This window comes from Kogia breviceps, chromosome 13, assembly GCF_026419965.1.
Source record: "Kogia breviceps isolate mKogBre1 chromosome 13, mKogBre1 haplotype 1, whole genome shotgun sequence".
Lineage (NCBI taxonomy): Eukaryota > Metazoa > Chordata > Mammalia > Artiodactyla > Physeteridae > Kogia > Kogia breviceps.
This window is the reverse complement of record NC_081322.1, coordinates 41159315-41177725: the sequence shown is the minus strand read 5'-3', so window position 1 is coordinate 41177725 and position 18411 is coordinate 41159315. Positions and strand designations below refer to the sequence as shown.

Below are 18411 nucleotides of genomic sequence, written 5' to 3'. Positions count from 1 at the left end.
AAATTAGATAGGAAAACTAAAGAACCATGGATAACACAACAAAACTAGGTGACAAGGTATCTCCATGAATTCCAAATATAAACAGGTAAGGAAAAACTACCAACAGTCACAAAGTCTGCATGGTATCAGCATGTATGTGAGAGAAAGCAGGGCATCTGACAGAGCTGAGAATATAGAACCCCACAATAGGCAATAGCAGGTGAGTGCATGGAGCCCCTCATAAGGCTTGAGGAGGCTGGAGCAGTCTAACCTCTGCGAACTCTCAAAACCCATCTGAAAGGCCTCTCTTCCAGGACAGGCCCTCACTGAGGAAGAAGTGCTGGGAATGGAATAAAAATTATGCAGGTATCGGGGACAACAGTGATAAAGAGGGAAAGGCAACAGAGTCAGGAAATCTCAGAAAGCAAGTTGCCACACAGCTGAACAACATATGAAAACAGCACAAGAGGGAGCTTTGTGAAGTTAGGAAAACTACCTTCCTTCTAAATCCACACCTACTTCTAAACATTGAGGAATACTAATTTTACATAAAACTAAAGTTGCATTAAAAAGCAGCAGAGGGCTTCCCTGGTGGCATAGTGGTTGAGAATCTGCCTGTCAATGCAGGGACACGGGTTCGGGCCCTGGTCTGGGAAGATCCCACATGCCGCAGAACAGCTAAGCCCGTGAGCCACAACTACTGAGCCTGTGCGTCTGGAGCTTGTGCTCCACAACAAGAGAGGCCGAGACAGTGAGAGGCCCGCACACCGCGATGAAGAGTGGCCCCCCGCTCGCCGCAACTAGAGAAAGCCCTCGCGCAGAAAAGAAGACCCAACACAGCCAAAAATTAAATAAATAAAAATTAAAAAAAAAAAAAGCAGCAGACATTTTCATGATTATTTAAGGAAAAAAAAAAAAAAAAGAGCACAGTAACACTGCTACAGATAATGAAAGTACCCTAGAAAGAAGGCTCACAGAACAGAGCAAAACTGTAAGAATTTCAAAATGAGCTAAAAGACATAAAGACAATGATATAAGACAGGAAAGAACTCATAAATCAAAATGAGGAAGCTTTAGACATGAGGTTACAGAACTAAAGAAAAGAATTAACAATAAAAGAAAATTTCAGAAATGAACAAATTAGAAGGAACACAAGACCAAAAAGGCAGTCCAGTGGTTAAGACTCTGCCCTTCCAATGCAGGGGGCATGGGTTCAATCCTTGGTTGAGGAACTAAGATCCTACATGCTGTGTGGCATAGCCAAAAAATAAAAAAATAAGAGAAGTAGAAGGTAGAAGAAGGAAATTTCTTTTAAACCAAAAAGACATGAAGATAAAAAGGATTTACAAGAAAGTGATAAATACTAAAGATATAAAGAGAAGATCCAGCATACAGATGATAAGTATTCCTAAGGAATTAAACCAATGCAAGGGAACAGAACAAACACTAAGAATTATAATTAAAGAAAACTTTCCTGAAATAAAAAAGGATTTGATATTCTATATTTTTTTGGGGTGGCGATTACACAACTATACCCAACTGTCAAAATGCATCAAAGGTTCACTTTGATCTAAGATATATGCATTTTACTGCATGTTTATACCTCAAGTAAAAATATCTGTTTAAAAACTTGAAACTACTTACTGAACGAACACACAGCTACTGGACAATACTGAACCAGAACAACCAACACCAGACATATTTTACTAACGTTATTAGATATTAAAGAAAAAGAAAAAAATTCTTTGGGCAGGTAGGCAAAAACAGCAAGTGATTTATAAGGGAAAGAGAAGTACATTATCATCATACTCTTATTATGCCAGAAGAAAATACAGTAATATATTTAGGATGCTCAAGGAAATGAAAAGTGAACTGGGGACTTTATATCCAGTCAAACTGAATTTGAATTATAAAGGGCACACAAGTTATCAACATGTAAAACTTTAGGGAATAGTGTTGTCATGAGTCCTTCCTGAGGAATTAGCATGAGTTTCATTCAGCCAAATTACAAGAGGGACCCTGAAAGAAGAACTGGTGGTGAGCATTAACCATATAGTTACTTATAAAACTAAAATTTAATGAGGATTAAAAGGGTGAGAGTATGGTATACAATGACTATATGCTTAGTCTAACAATTTATTTTAAATGAAAGAAATGGGGAGAACATATGCAAAATTTTAAACTATTTGCAGTATATTTTACTGGTGATGGTATTATTAACATTATTTTGAGATTGTTATATATATAATATAGGAAAAAAACAAGTAAATAATTATGGGAATTTCTAATTTCATCATTTCCTGTGTCCTTGAGAACTGGAATCTTCAGTGTGGAAGAAAGGAGATACAGATGAAATACGATAGAGGTTAATAAGTAAAATATTCCATAGTCCTGAATTTGAATTGGAAATATCACTTTAAACTCAAGAAGTATCATATCTGTATCTATATCTAATCTATACCTGTATCTATAGTTCTGCCCATGGAATTCATCTGCAAACAATGACCAGCCGAGTAATGACATACTCTCCTGGAATTCAGATTGTTGTTTTGAAATGTCATTTCTTGATTAAAGAAACCAGGGCCTCTGGGACAAATGGCAGATTCCAGTTCTGAGACAGGAAATTTTGAAATAAGCCTGGAACCTCAGTCATGCTATCATGGCGTCAGACAGCCAGGAGCGCTATTAAAGAAAGGGCTCAGGAGCCAATTTGAAGAGTCTTTCACTGGCCAAAGATGAAATAATTTGAATAGTAATTACAGCTGATTGAAACCCAACAAATATTTTAAATCCATGAGTTCATAAAGATATTATATTATAAAATAAAACCTACTTGCTCACCTCTGGGGGAATGATAGGAAATAAATTCATTATCTTGAAAACTGATAAATATAGGTAAAGAATCAAGCATTTATCTTGCCTTTCCTATAGGAACTATACCGGGAAACATCTTGTTATAAAAGTATTCCAATTAATAATGAAAAGGAAAAATAAAATTAGAATGTCACCATTTTGCTGCCTCCAGGGAAATAATGGATGTAGGCATTTGCTGCATCAGCATCTGCTAACTTCACAAAAACAGAGACAATCAGACAGTATGAGCCTTCTGTTGAGAGGACACACTACCAAAGGAATAGAACAAGAGTCTGATGAAGCTGTTGGACCTAGCTTCCAATCTGAGAGAAATGCAATCAGTTCTGCTACAATGTGTTCTTAAAAATCTCTGTGCTATGTAAAATCATGCAATGAAAACCACAGGACTTACGGCAAAACTGAGGTAAAAAAACTTCCTCGGTGACACATTAATAACCTAATAAAAACAGTAACACAGTTTTATATACATTATGTGGTCAAGAAATACATCAGTACCATAATAATAAGGCACTTTACCCTGAAAACTCCTTGACATCTGTGGAGGTGGCATGGGAAGAGCTGCAGCTTGTGAGTGATCTTGAGGTGGCAGAAGGAGCATTCTCTGCAGCTAGACGGAAGCTGTAACTCCAGATGTGGGTGGACGCAGCTCATACGTGGTGACGGATGTGGCTGGTCACGTCTGAGGTGTGTGTGTTCCTGGGGAGCTAGCTCAGTTCAGCAGAGGCAGTTTCCTACATTCGCCTGGTGGTTCTCCTGGAGGGAACTGCGTTAAAGCAGGGGTGAGATTCATCATGCTCAAATCATTCCCTCCCTAATATATCAATCAAGGTGAAACAATATGCATCTTCAACACAAGTATTAGCACAGAACCCACAGGACAGGGAACAGAGAAACCTGTTGAACTGCACCGTGTGTGCAACTGGCAAACCCTGACCTGGGAGAAATTCTAGAGGTGAAATAGCTTAGGTTCATTAACAGATAAAGTGTAAATAAAGAAAGGGATAGAGGTAGAACCTGTGGAGGGAAGGCTGGCAAAGTTCTTTTTCTTGGTCTGAATGGTGGTTAAAAGGGTATTTGCCTTATAATAACTCTAACAATAATTCCAACTATAGTTTTCCATGGCTTTTTGTGTCTATATTTTAATACAATGAAATGGTTTAAAAAATAATATTCAATCAATGGCCAAAGGAAAAGTAAAAGCTAGTTTTCCTTCTAAATTCATGTGGAGACAGCTTTATAAAATGAAATCATTCAAGTGACACCACTCATTTATTTATTCAGAACTTTTAACTCTTAGTTAGGTGCCGACATGGTACTAGGACCTTAGGAAACAAAGATGATGTGACCAAGTTTCCACACTCCAGGATTTTAGTGTTTTTGTACAGACAGACATTTAAACAGATAAAGTACAGGCGTGGTGCCCATCACCATTACAGAGGAAGAACCCAGTGCTGTATGAAAAAGGAAAGAACAGCTGCCTGGGAGAGCTGGGGGCGGCACCCAGAGCTGCTCTGAGCTGGGTCTGAAAATAAGACGTTGCAGAGAAGGAAAGGACGTTTGGGCAGCTTTCCTGGCATCCATAATCCCTGATGAGAGTCTACCATACCTCTCCACCCCATGGCCATTATCAGATCACCCAAACTCTTTCTGCTTGGAGGTGCAATTCTCGGCAGAACTTGAGTCTTCTGTCCAGTAGGAGACTGATCTCTTGGCTCATTTCTTCACTTGCCCCTTTGGACATCCCTGTGCCTCCGTCCATCCCCTCTGCTCCCATCCTTAGATACTATGGGGATTCAGTCTCCAGCTGGATGCCTGGCTCCTCTGGTGCCCAGGGAGCCCGGTGGGTTTAGGGAAGCTCTGATTCTTCAGTTTGTCTGTGTTTCACTTCACACAATCAAGTGAAAAGGAGAGATGCTCCAGGAGAAATGAGTGGCTGAAAGAGAGAGCACAGGGCCAGTACTCAGTACAGCTAAAACATGGGTTTCCCTCCTTCATTTATACTCACCACCCCCGCCTCCACATGGAATGTTAATATGTTGTTGACAGCCAGACCTGCCTCCACATTTCTCTCATTGGACTGTAATTCCATGAGATGCAGAATTAAAACCCAGGGCTTGTTAAAAACAATCACAACCACAAAAATCACTTTTATTAAGCTTAACACAGTGAATTTAAAAGAATGAAATATATATATAATTCAATTAGTTGATTCTTTTGTAAATTGGTTAATCTTTTTTTTTTAACTTGAGGAGAGTCTGTTTTGCTTTATTTATTTTTTAAAAAAATTATTTATTTATTTTTGGCTGCATTGGGTCTTCATTGCTGTGCATGGGCTTTCTCTAGTTGCGGCGAGCGGGGGCTACTCTTCCTTGTGGTGCACGGGCTTCTCATTGCAGTGGCTTCTCTTGTTGCTGAGCACAGGCTGTAGGCACATGGGCTTCTGTAGTTGTGGCACACGGGCTCAGTAGTTGTGGCTCACGGGTTCTTGAGCGCAGGCTCAGTAGTTGTGGTGCACAGTCTTAGTTGCTCCACAGCGTGTGGGATCTTCCCGGGCCAGGGCTCGAACCCGTGTCCCCTGCATTGGCAGGCAGATTCTTAACCACTGTGCCACCAGGGAAACCCTGCTTTATTTTGAATCACAACTTTTTTTCTCTTCCCAAATCCTGTTTTGAAGTTAGAAGCTGAATATCAACCTTTTCCCCCAGCCACCTTGTCTTTAAATGAAAGTGAACATTAATAAAAAGCAGAGAGCCTGATGCACTGTCAGTATTCAATAATGCAACTAAGTTATGCAAAAGTATTTTTTAGTAGAAATAAGAACTGAAGATAATGTGGTCTGGGTAGACATTTAAGGGCTATTCATTTTTTAAAATTGTGATGTTTATCTTATATAGAGAAACTGCATTATGTACAATTTAAAAATAATTATAGGGACTTCCCTAGTGGTCCAGTGGCTAAGACTCGGCACTCCCAATGCAGGGGGCCTGGGTTCGATCCCTGGTCAGGGAACTAGATCCCACATGCTGCAACTAAGAGTTCACATGCTGCAACTGAGACCAGGCGCAGCCAAGTAAATACATAAATAAAAATATTTTTTAAAAAACTTTAAAAAATTATAAAGCAACCCCCCATATTACCATCTTTGTCAAGAAAGTAAAACTGCCAGCATGCCAGAAGCACCCCATTTGTCCATCCTCAATAATAATTCCATCTCCCTATTAGAGGTAACCACTAACCTGACTTTTTCCTTGCTTTTCTTGTTAAACACTTGTGTATGGATCCCTAAGTAACAGAGTTATTGACTGTTTTTGGACTTTATATAAATTGACTTATATGGCAGGCATTCTTTGTGTCTTGTTTCTTTCATTCATCACTGCCTATGAGATTCATCCATGTCATCTATGGCTGGAATACTCTCATTTTCACTACTGTTTAATATTATGAATATACCTGAATAATCTATGCATTCAAGTACTGATAAACACTTGGCTATTTATCCCTAACATCATGTACACAATCAACATGTTTTAAAATAAATATTTCAATGTCAAAGAGTGTTCTGCCTATGTTCTCATCTAGGAGTTTTATGGTTTCAGGTTTTACATTTAGGTCTTTAATCCATTTTGAGTCATTTTTGTATATAGTGTGAGGGCATGTTCTAATCTCATTGTTTTACATGTAGCTATCCAGTTTTCCCAGCTTATTGAAGAGACTGTCTCCTCTCCATTGTATATTCTTGCCTCCTTTTTCGTAGATTAATTGACCATGGGTGCATGGATTTATTTCTAGGTTCTTTATTCTGATCCATTGATCTATGTGTCCGTTTTTGTGCCAGTGCCATGCTGTTTTGATTACTGTAGTTTTGTAGTATACTTTGAAGTCTGGGAGAGTGGTACCTCCAGCTTTGTTCTTTTTTTTCTAAGGTTCCTTTGGCAATTTGGGGTATTTTGTGGTTCCATGTGAATTTTAGGATTATTTGTTCTAGTTCTGTGAAAAATGTCATGGGTATTTTGATAGGGAGTGCATTAAATCTGTAGATTGCTTTGCATCTTTGTTTCTTTTTTTTTTTTTGCACTACATGGGCCTCTCACTGTTGTGGCTTCTCCCGTGTGGAGCACAGGCTACATCTTTGTTTCTTAAGGCAAAAGAAATTAAAGCAAGAATAAACAAATAGCCTAATTAAACTTAAAAGCTTTTGCACAGCTAAGGAAGACATCTGCAAAACAAAGAGACAACCTACTGAATGGGATAAAATATTTGCAAATGATATGACTGACAGGGGTTAATATCTCCAAAACATGTAAACAGCTCATACAACTAACTCCATATAAAAAAAAGAAAAAGAAAAGAACCCTATCAAATGGGTAGAAGGCCTGAATAGACATTTTTCCAAAGAAGACATACAGATGGCCAACAGGCAGGTGAAAAGATGCTCAACATCACTAATTATTAGAGAAATGCAAATCAAAACTACACTGAGGTATCACTTCACACCAGTCAGAATGGCCATCATCAAAAAGTCTACAAATATCAAATGCTGGAGAGGATGTGGAGAAAAAGAACCTTGTACACTGCTGGTGGGAATGCAGTTGGTGTAGCCACTATGGAAAACAGTATGGAGTTCCTCAAAAAACTAAAAATAGAACTACAATATGATCCAGCAATTCCACTCCTGGGTATATATCCAGAAAACACAAGAACACTAATTCGAAAAGATACATGCACCCCAATGTTCAAAGCAGCACTACTTACAGTAGCCAAGCTATGGAAGCACCCTAAGTGTCCATCAACAGATAAATGGATAAAGAAGATGTGGTATATATATACAATGGGATATTACACGGCCATAAAGAAGAATAAAATACTGCCATTAGTAACAATGGAATGGACTGAGAGAATATTATGCTTAGTGAAATAAGTCAAAGAAAAGATAAATACTGTATGTTATCACTTATATGTAGACTCTAAAAAATAACACAAATGAATGTATATAACAAACCAGAGACAGACTCACAGATGCAGAAAACAAACTAGTGGTTACCAGAGGGGAGAGGGAAGGGGGGAAGGGCAAAGTAGGGATATGAGATTAAGAGATACATACCCCTATGTATAAAACAGAAAAACAACAAGGATATCTTATATAGCAAGGGGATTATAGCCATTATCTTGTAATAACTTTTAATGGAATATAATCTATAAAAATACTGAGGGGGCTTCCCTGGTGGCGCAGTGGTTGAGAATCCGCCTGCCGATGCAGGAGACACGGGTTCGTGCCCTGGTCCGGGAAGATCCCACATGCCGCGGAGCAACTAAGCCCGTGAGCCATGGCCGCTGAGCCTGTGCGTCCGGAGCCTGTGCTCCGCAACGGGAGAGGCCACAGCAGTGAGAGGCCCGCATACCGCAAAAAAAAAAAAAAAAAAAAAAAAAAAAAAAAAAAAAAAATACTGAATCACTATGCTGTACACCTGAAACTAATATAATACTGTAAATTAACTATACTTCAATTAAAAATATAAAAAATAAAATATTTCATTAAAGCAGCAGTTTAAAAATGCTAGGTAGCACACCCAATTTAATTTTATATAACAATAAATAATTAGTGAATAGCTATTATTATTTAAATATGCTGGTAAAATTAAGGCAGTAGGTTTAAAAAATTGATGTTGCAGGATTCAAGTCCAATTTCTACTTGATGTTACTGTCTTCAGAAAATTATATATAAATGTCCCAAATTGTCTACTTATTCCCTTACCAGAGAGAATAGAGGCAGTTTCCCCAAACTTGAGAAAGCAGTAGTGCTTTCATTATAAACATCAGAATGAGTTTTATATTAAATAAATTCAGAAACTGATTTTCTTCAGCAGGTGAATTCTGATTTCTGTTTCAAACAAAGTTACACCCTTAATGTTTTAAAAGTTCTCCCATAATCACAGAATTTTTGGTAAAAATGTTATAACTCTATAAATTTTCTTTCCAATTACTTTCAGAATTTAAGAAAAATTGATCATAATATCTAAGAGCAATGACAAATACCATTTTGTTAAAACTCTCTGAATCTCTGCTTGGGCACATTTCTATGCCATGTGATTTTTCTGTGAAATTAATGGGCTATTCTCTATTCCACTGAAATGAATATAGAGTATCAATATGATTATAAAGATATATTTGCACAAAAATACTTTATTTTCATTTCGTAAGATTTCAGAGTCTTTATTCAGTGTGCAGTTTAACAAGCTAAAAGTAACCCCCATAGATATGGCTTAATTACTTTGTTGTCTTAGCTTTGAAACTTAAAATGAGAATAGTCAGCAATTGCAGTTTAAGAAAATCTTGACAGTTAATATTCATATCTCTCAATTATTCCCAGAATTTGATAAAGTTATTGAATGAAAACTTTTACTGAATTTCTCTTCTACTACTTCCTTCTGTGTTTTTGAGTTTGGAGGCAAATCTTATTTCATGCTGGAAATGGTTCTTCCTGAAAATGGTGGCCTGATAATCACCGTATAATTCTTTTTACTTGTTAATCTTACACTAAAAAAATCACTTTCCACAAAATCTTGGTCAACCCATATAAGGTTTGAGATTAAAATCTGTTTAAAGACTACTAAAAATAAGCATAAATTAACTTATTTTCATCATCAATATTTAAGGCCACACATGTGCCAAGTAATGTGCTAGGGGGCCCTGGGGCTAAAGCGATGATGAGATAAAGCCCCTGCCTTCACAAACATGAAACAGTCTGTAAACGATTACACATAGTGTTTTAAAGACTGTAATAGAGGTCTGCAGAAGATGCTGTGAGGGGAAGGGTCTGTCTGTGAAAGGTTTCTCCAAGGAGTCATTTTTAATAATAGTTTGAATAAAATATTACTGCCAAAACAATACAAGAATGTTTGCTGACTTTTATTCCTAAAAAAAGGTATGTGCTTCCTTTTATATTATTAATTTCAAGTTCTTCCTTTTACATTATCTTTTTTCTTAGCACACTTGTTTTTAGCTATATTAATGATAAACTAAAGGTAAATGCTCAAACAGGTCTAACACTTTCCAGCTTCTCTTTTTTAACAGCCCAGTTGAGTGAAAGTAATATGAAACAAATAGAATATTTACAATTTGGAAGACATTGCTAAATATGATTGAGAACCCTTGTTACCAAGCATTGTTTGTGTTTTATGTATTACTATCAATCAAGAAAATAGAAATATTTTAGTGGCCTATTGCATATTGTCTTTTCTAGATGAAAACTTCTCAATTCCTCATAATAAAAGGGGAGTTCTTGGAATGGTCAACAAAGGCCGTCACAGCAATGGGTCACAATTCTACATCACACTACAAGCAACTCCCTATCTAGATAGAAAATATGTGGCTTTTGGGTATGTGCATTGTAAGTTCATCTATATAATATTCATACATGTAAAAATGTGGTTCAAAAAGATGTGGGTAAGTATTGTACATAGTCTACGGGTAACTAAAAATTGAATTTAAAAGCAAAAGTAATACAAATACTGTAGACAAATATGTTCAGAAATAAGTATTTCATAAGAAGCTTGCTATCTATAATAAACACGGAAACCATTCAGGCACAGCCATTATAACGTCCTGTGCATCCATCCATCCATCCATCATCCACCCGTCTATGGATCTTCTGCCTGAAGGATATTGTCAATTCTTTTAACTATGAATAATGCCATAGTTCTTAATAATGTAGATATATTTAGATACAGAAGTGAGGTGAAGCCATTTATGTAATTGTCCATGAAGAGACAATTTCTCTTCACATTGTGAAGAGAGAAATAAAATTGTTCAAGCTACAAGTAACTTTTTTTTTTACTGAGCAATTTAAAATATGGAAATATCTCAGGTAATAATTACTAGAATATTATTAGCAAGATGCTTATAGGCATGTGGACCTAATATGGATGGTGATTATACTTTTCATCACTCCCGTGTTTCATATCTCTGTTTGATTACTGAAATGAATATAAATTAAGCTTACTTTGTCTTTCCTGAAATGATGTATAAGGTGTCAGAACTTTTCTGAATATTAGATTATTCCAGCTACTCCACAGGGATAATTACTGACTCTTCATCCTCAGAAAAAAATTCCAGGCCAATGTTAATTTTAAGCACAATTTAAAAAAAAATTTAAGCACAATTATTCCTTCAGTGTAATGCAGGTGATATTTCCAGGTTGAAAAAGCAGAAAGTTTATTTTCATCCAAAGGAGACTTCTTTAAAGAGATGATTTTAACAGCTACATAAGCTAAAATAATGCATTTTCCTCCATCTTCCCTGGTCTTAATAAACTATATTCTGATTTTGAAAATGCATTCTTCAATTATTTTTTAAATCCAAATAATTCTTGTAATTTCTTAGATCTTTTAAATATCTTCCTGTCATCTTGCTGGTAGTATCTTGCCCTCAACCATATGCTTAGGTGATCCTTTATATCCTTCCAAAAGGTACCTTTCTCAAATGCAAACATGACTACTTTAAAAAATTTAGTGACTCCTTCACCACCTCCAACCCCAGATCCATATAGCCTAGAGTTCAGAGCGGCATTCCAGGTCCTCCACCCTCTGGCCCCACATCTTTTTTCAGCCTTCACTGCTGCTGGCCTTCTGACCCATTCATTCAACCAGCATTTTATTAGGCACCTAACAAGTGCTAGTCCCGGTGCTCAGTCCTGGGGCAAGAGTGATGTGGCACAACTTCCACCCTTCAGGGAGCCTATATAGTGTGTTGGAAAACCCAACAACTGTTAAGACAGTGAGATAGGAACATGCAAGCCCTGTAAAGAGTGCACTGGGAATACAGGAGAGAGGGCAAGGCAATAAGTACCCTCCAACTCCTTAGTAAAAGCCAATACAGATCCTACAGGATGGTAGTGGAGAGGAGGATGCTTGATCTCCTTTTGATGATTGCCTTTTTCCAAGTGATTCATCTTTAGGGGAATCTCTCGCACTAATTCGTTATCACCAACACACTGGCCTCAGGGAGGCACTGCACTGCTTTTCTTGCTCTAGCCTAAGTATAATCTCAATTTTTTCCCCTTAAGCCTCCAAGTAACAGCTGAGTCTGGGCTGAAATATTTAATCAAGACCTGACAGAATGCTAGGGGAGAAGCAGAAAAGTAATACCATAATAGGCAACTAGATAATCTGATAAAATATAACTAACTCCTTCAGGGATACCCTCCTTCCCTGCTGTAGAGCTGCCTCTAGTGGAAGATGCTTTCTCTTCCCTATCATCACAGAGCACCCGCAGGTTTATCTGAGCTTCCAGAAGCCCATGTCCAGGCGTGTGAGCAAGGTCCAGAGAGATACAGAAATTTCCTTTCCTATTTGAGACAGACCCTCCTTCCAAGCCCTAGTTTCTGGTACATGAACTTGCCTTGTCTTCAGATGGATGACACTGGGAATGCCCTTTAGGGGAGATTGCATCAACCCACAGTCTTGTTTATGGCCCTGCCCTGTGGTTTCCCAAGGAAAGAATATCAAAATACAAGCCTGTAAGATCTCCATTCACACATACATAGGTCAAAGGAGTATATGTTGGGGATAGTGCTGGGGAGGAATTAATTTCATTATAAGGGACCCCTAAAGTGGGGAGGAGTCATGGGAAGCTTCATGAGAAGATGAAATGAGTACTGAAATTCATGTAGACGTTAGCCAGATAGAGAAGGCTGGAAATCAAAGTGAGTAAAGTAAGTTTTAGAAAGAGTGAAGAACCTCTGTAGAGAGACCCTAAGGAGTATCCTATCTATCAGTCATTTAGTTTGGCTACAGCTTAGAGCCCAGGGGGAAATGGAGAGAGTAGAGGCTGGAAAAGATGAGACAGCCAAGTCCCGGCTCTCAAAGGGCTGTGGGTGCCATGCTGCCCACCTGAAGGGGCTGGGAAGCCATGGGAGAATTTTAAATTGGGAGCAACATGACCAGGTTCCTGTTCTGAAAAAAAATCTCTTTTTAGCAGAAGTGAGGAATTAATTGGCAAAGGATGAAAATGAAGGTAGAAAGGCCAGTTAAGAAGCGATGGTAACCACCTAGAGGGGTAGGATAGGGAGGGTGGGAAGGAGATGCAAGAGGGAGGAGATATGGGGATATATGTATATGTATAACTGATTCACTTTGTTATACAGCAGCAACTAACACACCATTGTAAAGCAATTATACTCCAATAAATATGTTAAAAAAAAAAAGAAGAAGCGATGGTAATAGTAGGCCATAAATGAAGTCCTAGTCTAAGGCATTGGCAGTACAGATGAGCAGGGGATAAATGGAAAAATTCAAGAGATATTTGGAAATTAGATTCAACAAGACTTCATGACTATTTAGATGTTGGTGGTGAGGTTATGAGAAAGGTATAGAGCAATGGTATCTAATAGAACTTTCTGCAGTGATGGAAATGTACTATGATCTGTGCTGCCCAATATGACAGCCACTAGCCACATAAGCCACTTAGCACTTGAAATGTGGCCAGTGCAACTGAGGAACTAAATTTAATTAATTAAATTTAATTTAAATAGCCACCTGTGGCTATTGGCTACCATATTGGGCAGTGAAGATCTGGAGGAACTCCTAGGATTTTGGAACTGGTTGGATGGCTGGTGCCATTCACCACAGTAGAGAATACAAGAAGGAGGATATGGGAGAGAAGATCATGAATTCAAGATGGACAAGTTATGTTTCAAGTGAAGATACCTGTATGACAGGCAGGTGGCAACTCCTGAATACCAGGAGTAGGTATTCAAGCTGGGCAAGGGCTAGAGATGTAGATTTGGAAGCTTTGAGCATGGCAGCTGAGCTGCAGCCAGACCAGAGTACCATCCCTCCCAGAACAGCCTCTGGGCCTTTGCTTGTCTTGTTACGTCCTGCCTTCCTTCAGTCTGCCAAACTCTCTTTCAAGGCTGAGGTCAGAAATACCACCCCCCCCAACTACCAAAATCAAACTGCCTCTTTGTCCTCTTTGGCACACTGTGAACAACTTGAAATAGGAACTGAGTCTCACTCACTTTGTGCCCTAACACCTGTCACAGTGGAAAGGTGCACACAGTAGGTGCTCATTCAGTATTTGTGAAACCAATATGGAGAATAGGCTTCACAGCCTCTTTGGACAGAGGTGAATCTGTCCATTTATTCCCTGCTCTTCATCCTCAGAATGTATCTTGTGTCCTTCTCTGTGTCATGTTTTCTAATTGGGATGGCAAAAAGAGCCCCCCAGAAAAGAAATGACTAGAGATGGTCAGTGTCAGCACTGACACTGTCCCCTAAAGGATCATGAAATGGAAATTGCACCTTCCCCTTAACCACTGCTTCAACCCAAACACTGGCAGAGGGCACAGTCCTATGTTTAGAGCTATCTCTCTGGCTTCTGCTGCCTTTTTTTAGTTGAGAGAACCATCAGAAGTCTAGTTCCACTAGGGGAGTTCTGGCTTGTGGCCAGTGAACATGTACAGAGACCCAAACTAGCATGGCTCTGGGCTGTCTTTTATTCACATATTCAGTGGATGACAATGAGGTGCCCACTCTGTGCCAGGCACTGAGCACTAAGCAAAAGCATGATCGCTGCCCTCAGGGGAGAATCAGAAATTAATCCAAGAAGCATAGAGATAAATGTCAAGTTTATCCCTGATCACTCCTATAAGGGAGAGGGGGGACTTGACATAAGCGGGGCTGGGAGGGGGGCGGTGTCTGGGAAACATCCCCCAAGGTCATGATGGCTAAGATCTGAAGGCAGGCCAGGAGGTGACCAGGCCAGGGGACAGAGGGAGGCAAGAGCAAAGGAGACAGCTGTGGCAGGAAGGGCACATGGGGCGGTGGCTGAAGTGCTGAGAGCCAGTCTGGCTGGAGCTGACAGACCAAGGGAGCATGCTGCAAGGCACCCTCGAGGGGAGTGGGGAGGCCGGCCATGGGAGAGACCTTTGGTCTTTATCATAAGGTTGATGGGAAATTATTGAAGTGTTTTAAGTGGGGGAGGTGAGACCACATTAGCATTTTTTAAAGATCACTCTGATGGCAGTGAGGATAACAGACTGGAAGGGTCCCGGAGCAGGTGTGGAGAAGCACGGCAAAGTGGACATATCTAGAGCTATTTAAGATATTTATGACTGATGTTAATTTAATTTGTAGGAAACAGCCTTAGCTAAGCTAGATAGGACTCAGTTTAGGAATATAAGCTAAATGTGAAAATTTATGACTGACTGAATTTTCCATTTTTTTCTCCTATATAGGCAACTGATTGAAGGAACAGATGTTCTTCATCAACTAGAATTGGTTCCAACAGAGAATGAAAGACCAATACAACAATGTGTAATTATTGACAGTGGAGAGCTTTATGCCTAACCTTCGTATCAGTATTTTCTGATAATTTATTATTATACATCCGATCAGCTGTTTCTAGATTTAATTAAACAGTGTTAAAATTTGATTTGAAAGCTGTGGCGGACGCTGTAGGTTAGCTCTCCCAACACCCAATCCCTCCCCATTTTTCTTTCTTGCCTAAAGCAAAATACACAATTTTCCAGCCTCCTTTGCAGCTAGGAGTAGCCATGGGATACTGTTCTGGCCAGTGAGACAGCAGCAGAATGCCAGTGGTCCTGCCCCTTCCCCTCTATCCAGTCTTGAATGCAGAGAGGCTGGAGCCATGAAGGAAAGGCCAAGAGAACAACAGAGGTGTCAGCCCCAATTCTTGAGCTGCGGGACCAATACTAGAAACTCCCTATGTCTAGATTTCTTGCTGTCTGAGACAAATAGATTCCTGTTTGTTGGTCGATTATTGTTACTTGTAGCCAAAACCATTCTTAACTTAGCAGCAGTACCTAATGGCCTCTAAATTCGAAAACATTTGTACCTATAACAGAATTATGTTGGTGTCTGTAATTATATTTCTGCCATAAGAAGGTTGGTAAATAACCAAACAGAAGAGAGGCAACAGAAAAAAATTCATTGTAATATTTCGTTGTTTATACATAACAGTCAGAAAAGGATATACACTTTAGATGGTTTTATGAATAGAATGCTTGTCTCTGAGCCATACCAACTATACGAAAACCAAGGGCTTGGGTTATAGTCCCTGTGGTGGTGGACTCCTGAGATGTTACTGGGATCCAGCTTTATCAGCTGCTCCTTAAGCTGAGATTCTCAAACCCATGTCACCTAGGGAAGTTTTTCAACAAAGACTGCTGGAACCCTGTCCTTGACCTGCAGAGTCTCTAGATGTGGGATAGGGATTCTGCGCATTCGCTTAGCTCTCTCCCCAGAGGTTCTTATTTAAGCCACCTGGGCACTGGTCACTTGGGAATCACTGCAAGACACAAGCAACATGTTTCAGCCCCTTTTGCAGTCAGTGAGGTGCTTGCCTCTGTTAATGGTGACAGCGCTGAGCTGCTGCCACCACTGCTGTCGAACTGCTGCTCTGCCCAGACCCACTGCACTTTTCTTGCCCTTAAGTGAACGTTTGTCTTCCAAGCACAATCTCTCTTTGAGCTGATCTTAAGGAGACAGCCCCCTAATTGACTTGGGGCTTGCCAAAGGGAGGCAAAGGATTTTTAAAAATTTTAAATTTTGAAATGATTATAGATTCACAAGTAATTGCAAAAATAGAACAGAGCAGTCCTGTGTACAGATCACCGTTTCCCCAGCGGTCCTATCTTACACCATAGTATAACATCAAAACCAGGCAATTGACAAATGGCAGTTGTCATTTTATCCTGTATATTGTAGATCTGTGTGACTGACACCACAATAAAGACACAGAGCTTTTTCAGCACCACAAAAACCTCCCTCTGGCTATAGCCCTTTATAGTTAACCTACTCCCTGCTCCCCACCATCCCTAACTCCTGCCATTGGGCATCTATATATACATCTATCTTCCTCCCTTCCTTCCTTTCTTTCTCTCTCCTTCCCTCCTTCTCTCTTTTCCTGTCTCTCTCTCCCCCTCCCTCCCTTCCTCTCTCTCTCTTTCTAATAACAGCTTCATTGCTATTGCCATATGGGATGGGGAGGAAGCGTACTGCCTGTGTCACGTTCTCAAGTGACCCAGGGGCAGCAGAATGTTAAGAATGTGTGTTCTAGAGCCAGACAGCCTGAGTTTGAATCCTGGCTCTGCCCTTCCCTTGCTGCACGAACTCAGGTAAGAAATTCACTGTGCCTCTACTGCCTCATCTCAAAACAGTAGTACCTACCACACAGAGCTGCTGTGAGGGTTCAGGGGTTCAGGAATTTGTAGACAGGATCTAGAATACGACCAATTATGCTGTAAGTGGTTGATGCACGTATGATTAATAAAATCCTGGTATATGACCTTCAGGGTATTGTCTAGGAACTTGTATTTTTTAAAAACTCCTCAATGACTGATTAACAGCCAGATTTGGGAAACACTGAAGAGGAGGTATCTCCTCTTCTACTCTTAGGAGTTTTGGCCAACCTGAGAATTCAAGCTGTTTGTATCAAGCCTCCAGATCCACTCCCTGGGCCTTTGGAGGGGTTCTTCCAGTCACACTGGCGACAACTCACACAAAGGAGCGCTGGGCTTGCCGCAGAGGCTCTCAGCAACTCCTGAAGCACGGGATGAAAGAAACTGACACGTTGCAAAGGTCCTGGTTAAAACATTACGGGCATTAGTCATGTAATAACAAGAAGCAGAGCAATTCTTACTGGCAATGAACCTGTATATTAGGGCATTAAGCATTTATCTGATATTGTGAAAGAACTGGGATATTTGCATGGGTGTAAGAAACTGATGCCAGCTCCCCTTATTTTTCAGTTTGGCTGCAATGTAAAGGTAGAACTCTGCTAACCACCTAAAGGATGGCAAGTTCATGGTCACTTTGTTTGCTCTCACTTCCCACGTTTAGGCTGTGTAGAAACTTTAGTCACAGATCTGTATCTGCAGTGGTTCTTACTGCCATCATTTAAAGGTACATGCACTGATACTTCTGTCTTAGAATACACTGTCCAAGAATGATTTATGTTTAACTATATCGTTTGGAGAAACTGATTGTTACAAAGGACTCAGAAGCTTATCCCAGTTAACTCCAAATATAAGACTTTGATTTAACCAAAATGAAAGATTCTGATTTGATTAAACAGAAGGAATTTTAAATTTGTCCAAGTCTACAAATATGAGAGTAAAGGCATTCTGATGCTTTGTACAAAATGTTAGTTATGTGACCTAGCCCTAAATGCTGATATGGCAAAGTCAAGTACATATGCTCTGTCTTACACCAAGCCATGTGAATAAGCAGAGTGTGGTATCTTTTCATTATTTTTTATTTTGGGAGATTTGAGATAAATATTTTAAATTCTATCTAAAGAATATGTTTTCCCCAACTCCAAACAATGCCAGCTATTTGTTAATGAATGAATAGGCTGGCAACCTCAGGATTCCATACTATTTACATTTTATACATATTTTAAATCAGGTGTGTTTGTTTTAGTCCCAGCTAGCTAGCAAAATGGTGCCCAAATCACTTAACCTTGCATTTTCTTCATTTGTAAAAGGAACAAATAGGAGTAAAGAAGTTGTTAGCTCCCTTCAGGCGCTAAAACTTCAGT

The 18411-nt window shown here is 39.4% G+C and overlaps 2 protein-coding genes across 6 annotated transcripts in view; one reads left to right on the top strand and one right to left on the bottom strand.

Annotated features, from left to right (window-relative positions):
* Positions 1 to 17162, top strand: part of PPIL6 (peptidylprolyl isomerase like 6) — a 38199-nt gene extending 21037 nt beyond the window's left edge. For 2 of the 3 annotated variants that reach the window (XM_059083650.2, XM_059083649.2), the window contains 2 exons: positions 10094 to 10229; positions 15086 to 17162. In XM_059083650.2, the coding sequence (XP_058939633.1) occupies positions 10094 to 10229; positions 15086 to 15197 (248 nt within the window). In that variant the 3' untranslated portion in view covers positions 15198 to 17162. Of the gene's footprint in view, positions 1 to 606; positions 816 to 10093; positions 10230 to 15085 lie in introns of those variants that run through there. The other variant, XM_067011607.1, reaches the window with a different exon arrangement.
* The window catches only part of SMPD2 (sphingomyelin phosphodiesterase 2), a 46448-nt gene that overhangs the window by 23834 nt on the left and 4203 nt on the right, over positions 1 to 18411 (bottom strand). For 2 of the 3 annotated variants that reach the window (XM_067011606.1, XM_067011604.1), the window contains 2 exons: positions 4460 to 4786; positions 3370 to 3616 (listed from right to left, as the gene is read on the bottom strand). The gene's annotated coding sequence lies outside the window, so the exon portion shown is untranslated. The remainder of the gene's footprint in view (positions 1 to 3369; positions 3617 to 4459; positions 4787 to 18411) is intronic. The other variant, XM_067011605.1, reaches the window with a different exon arrangement.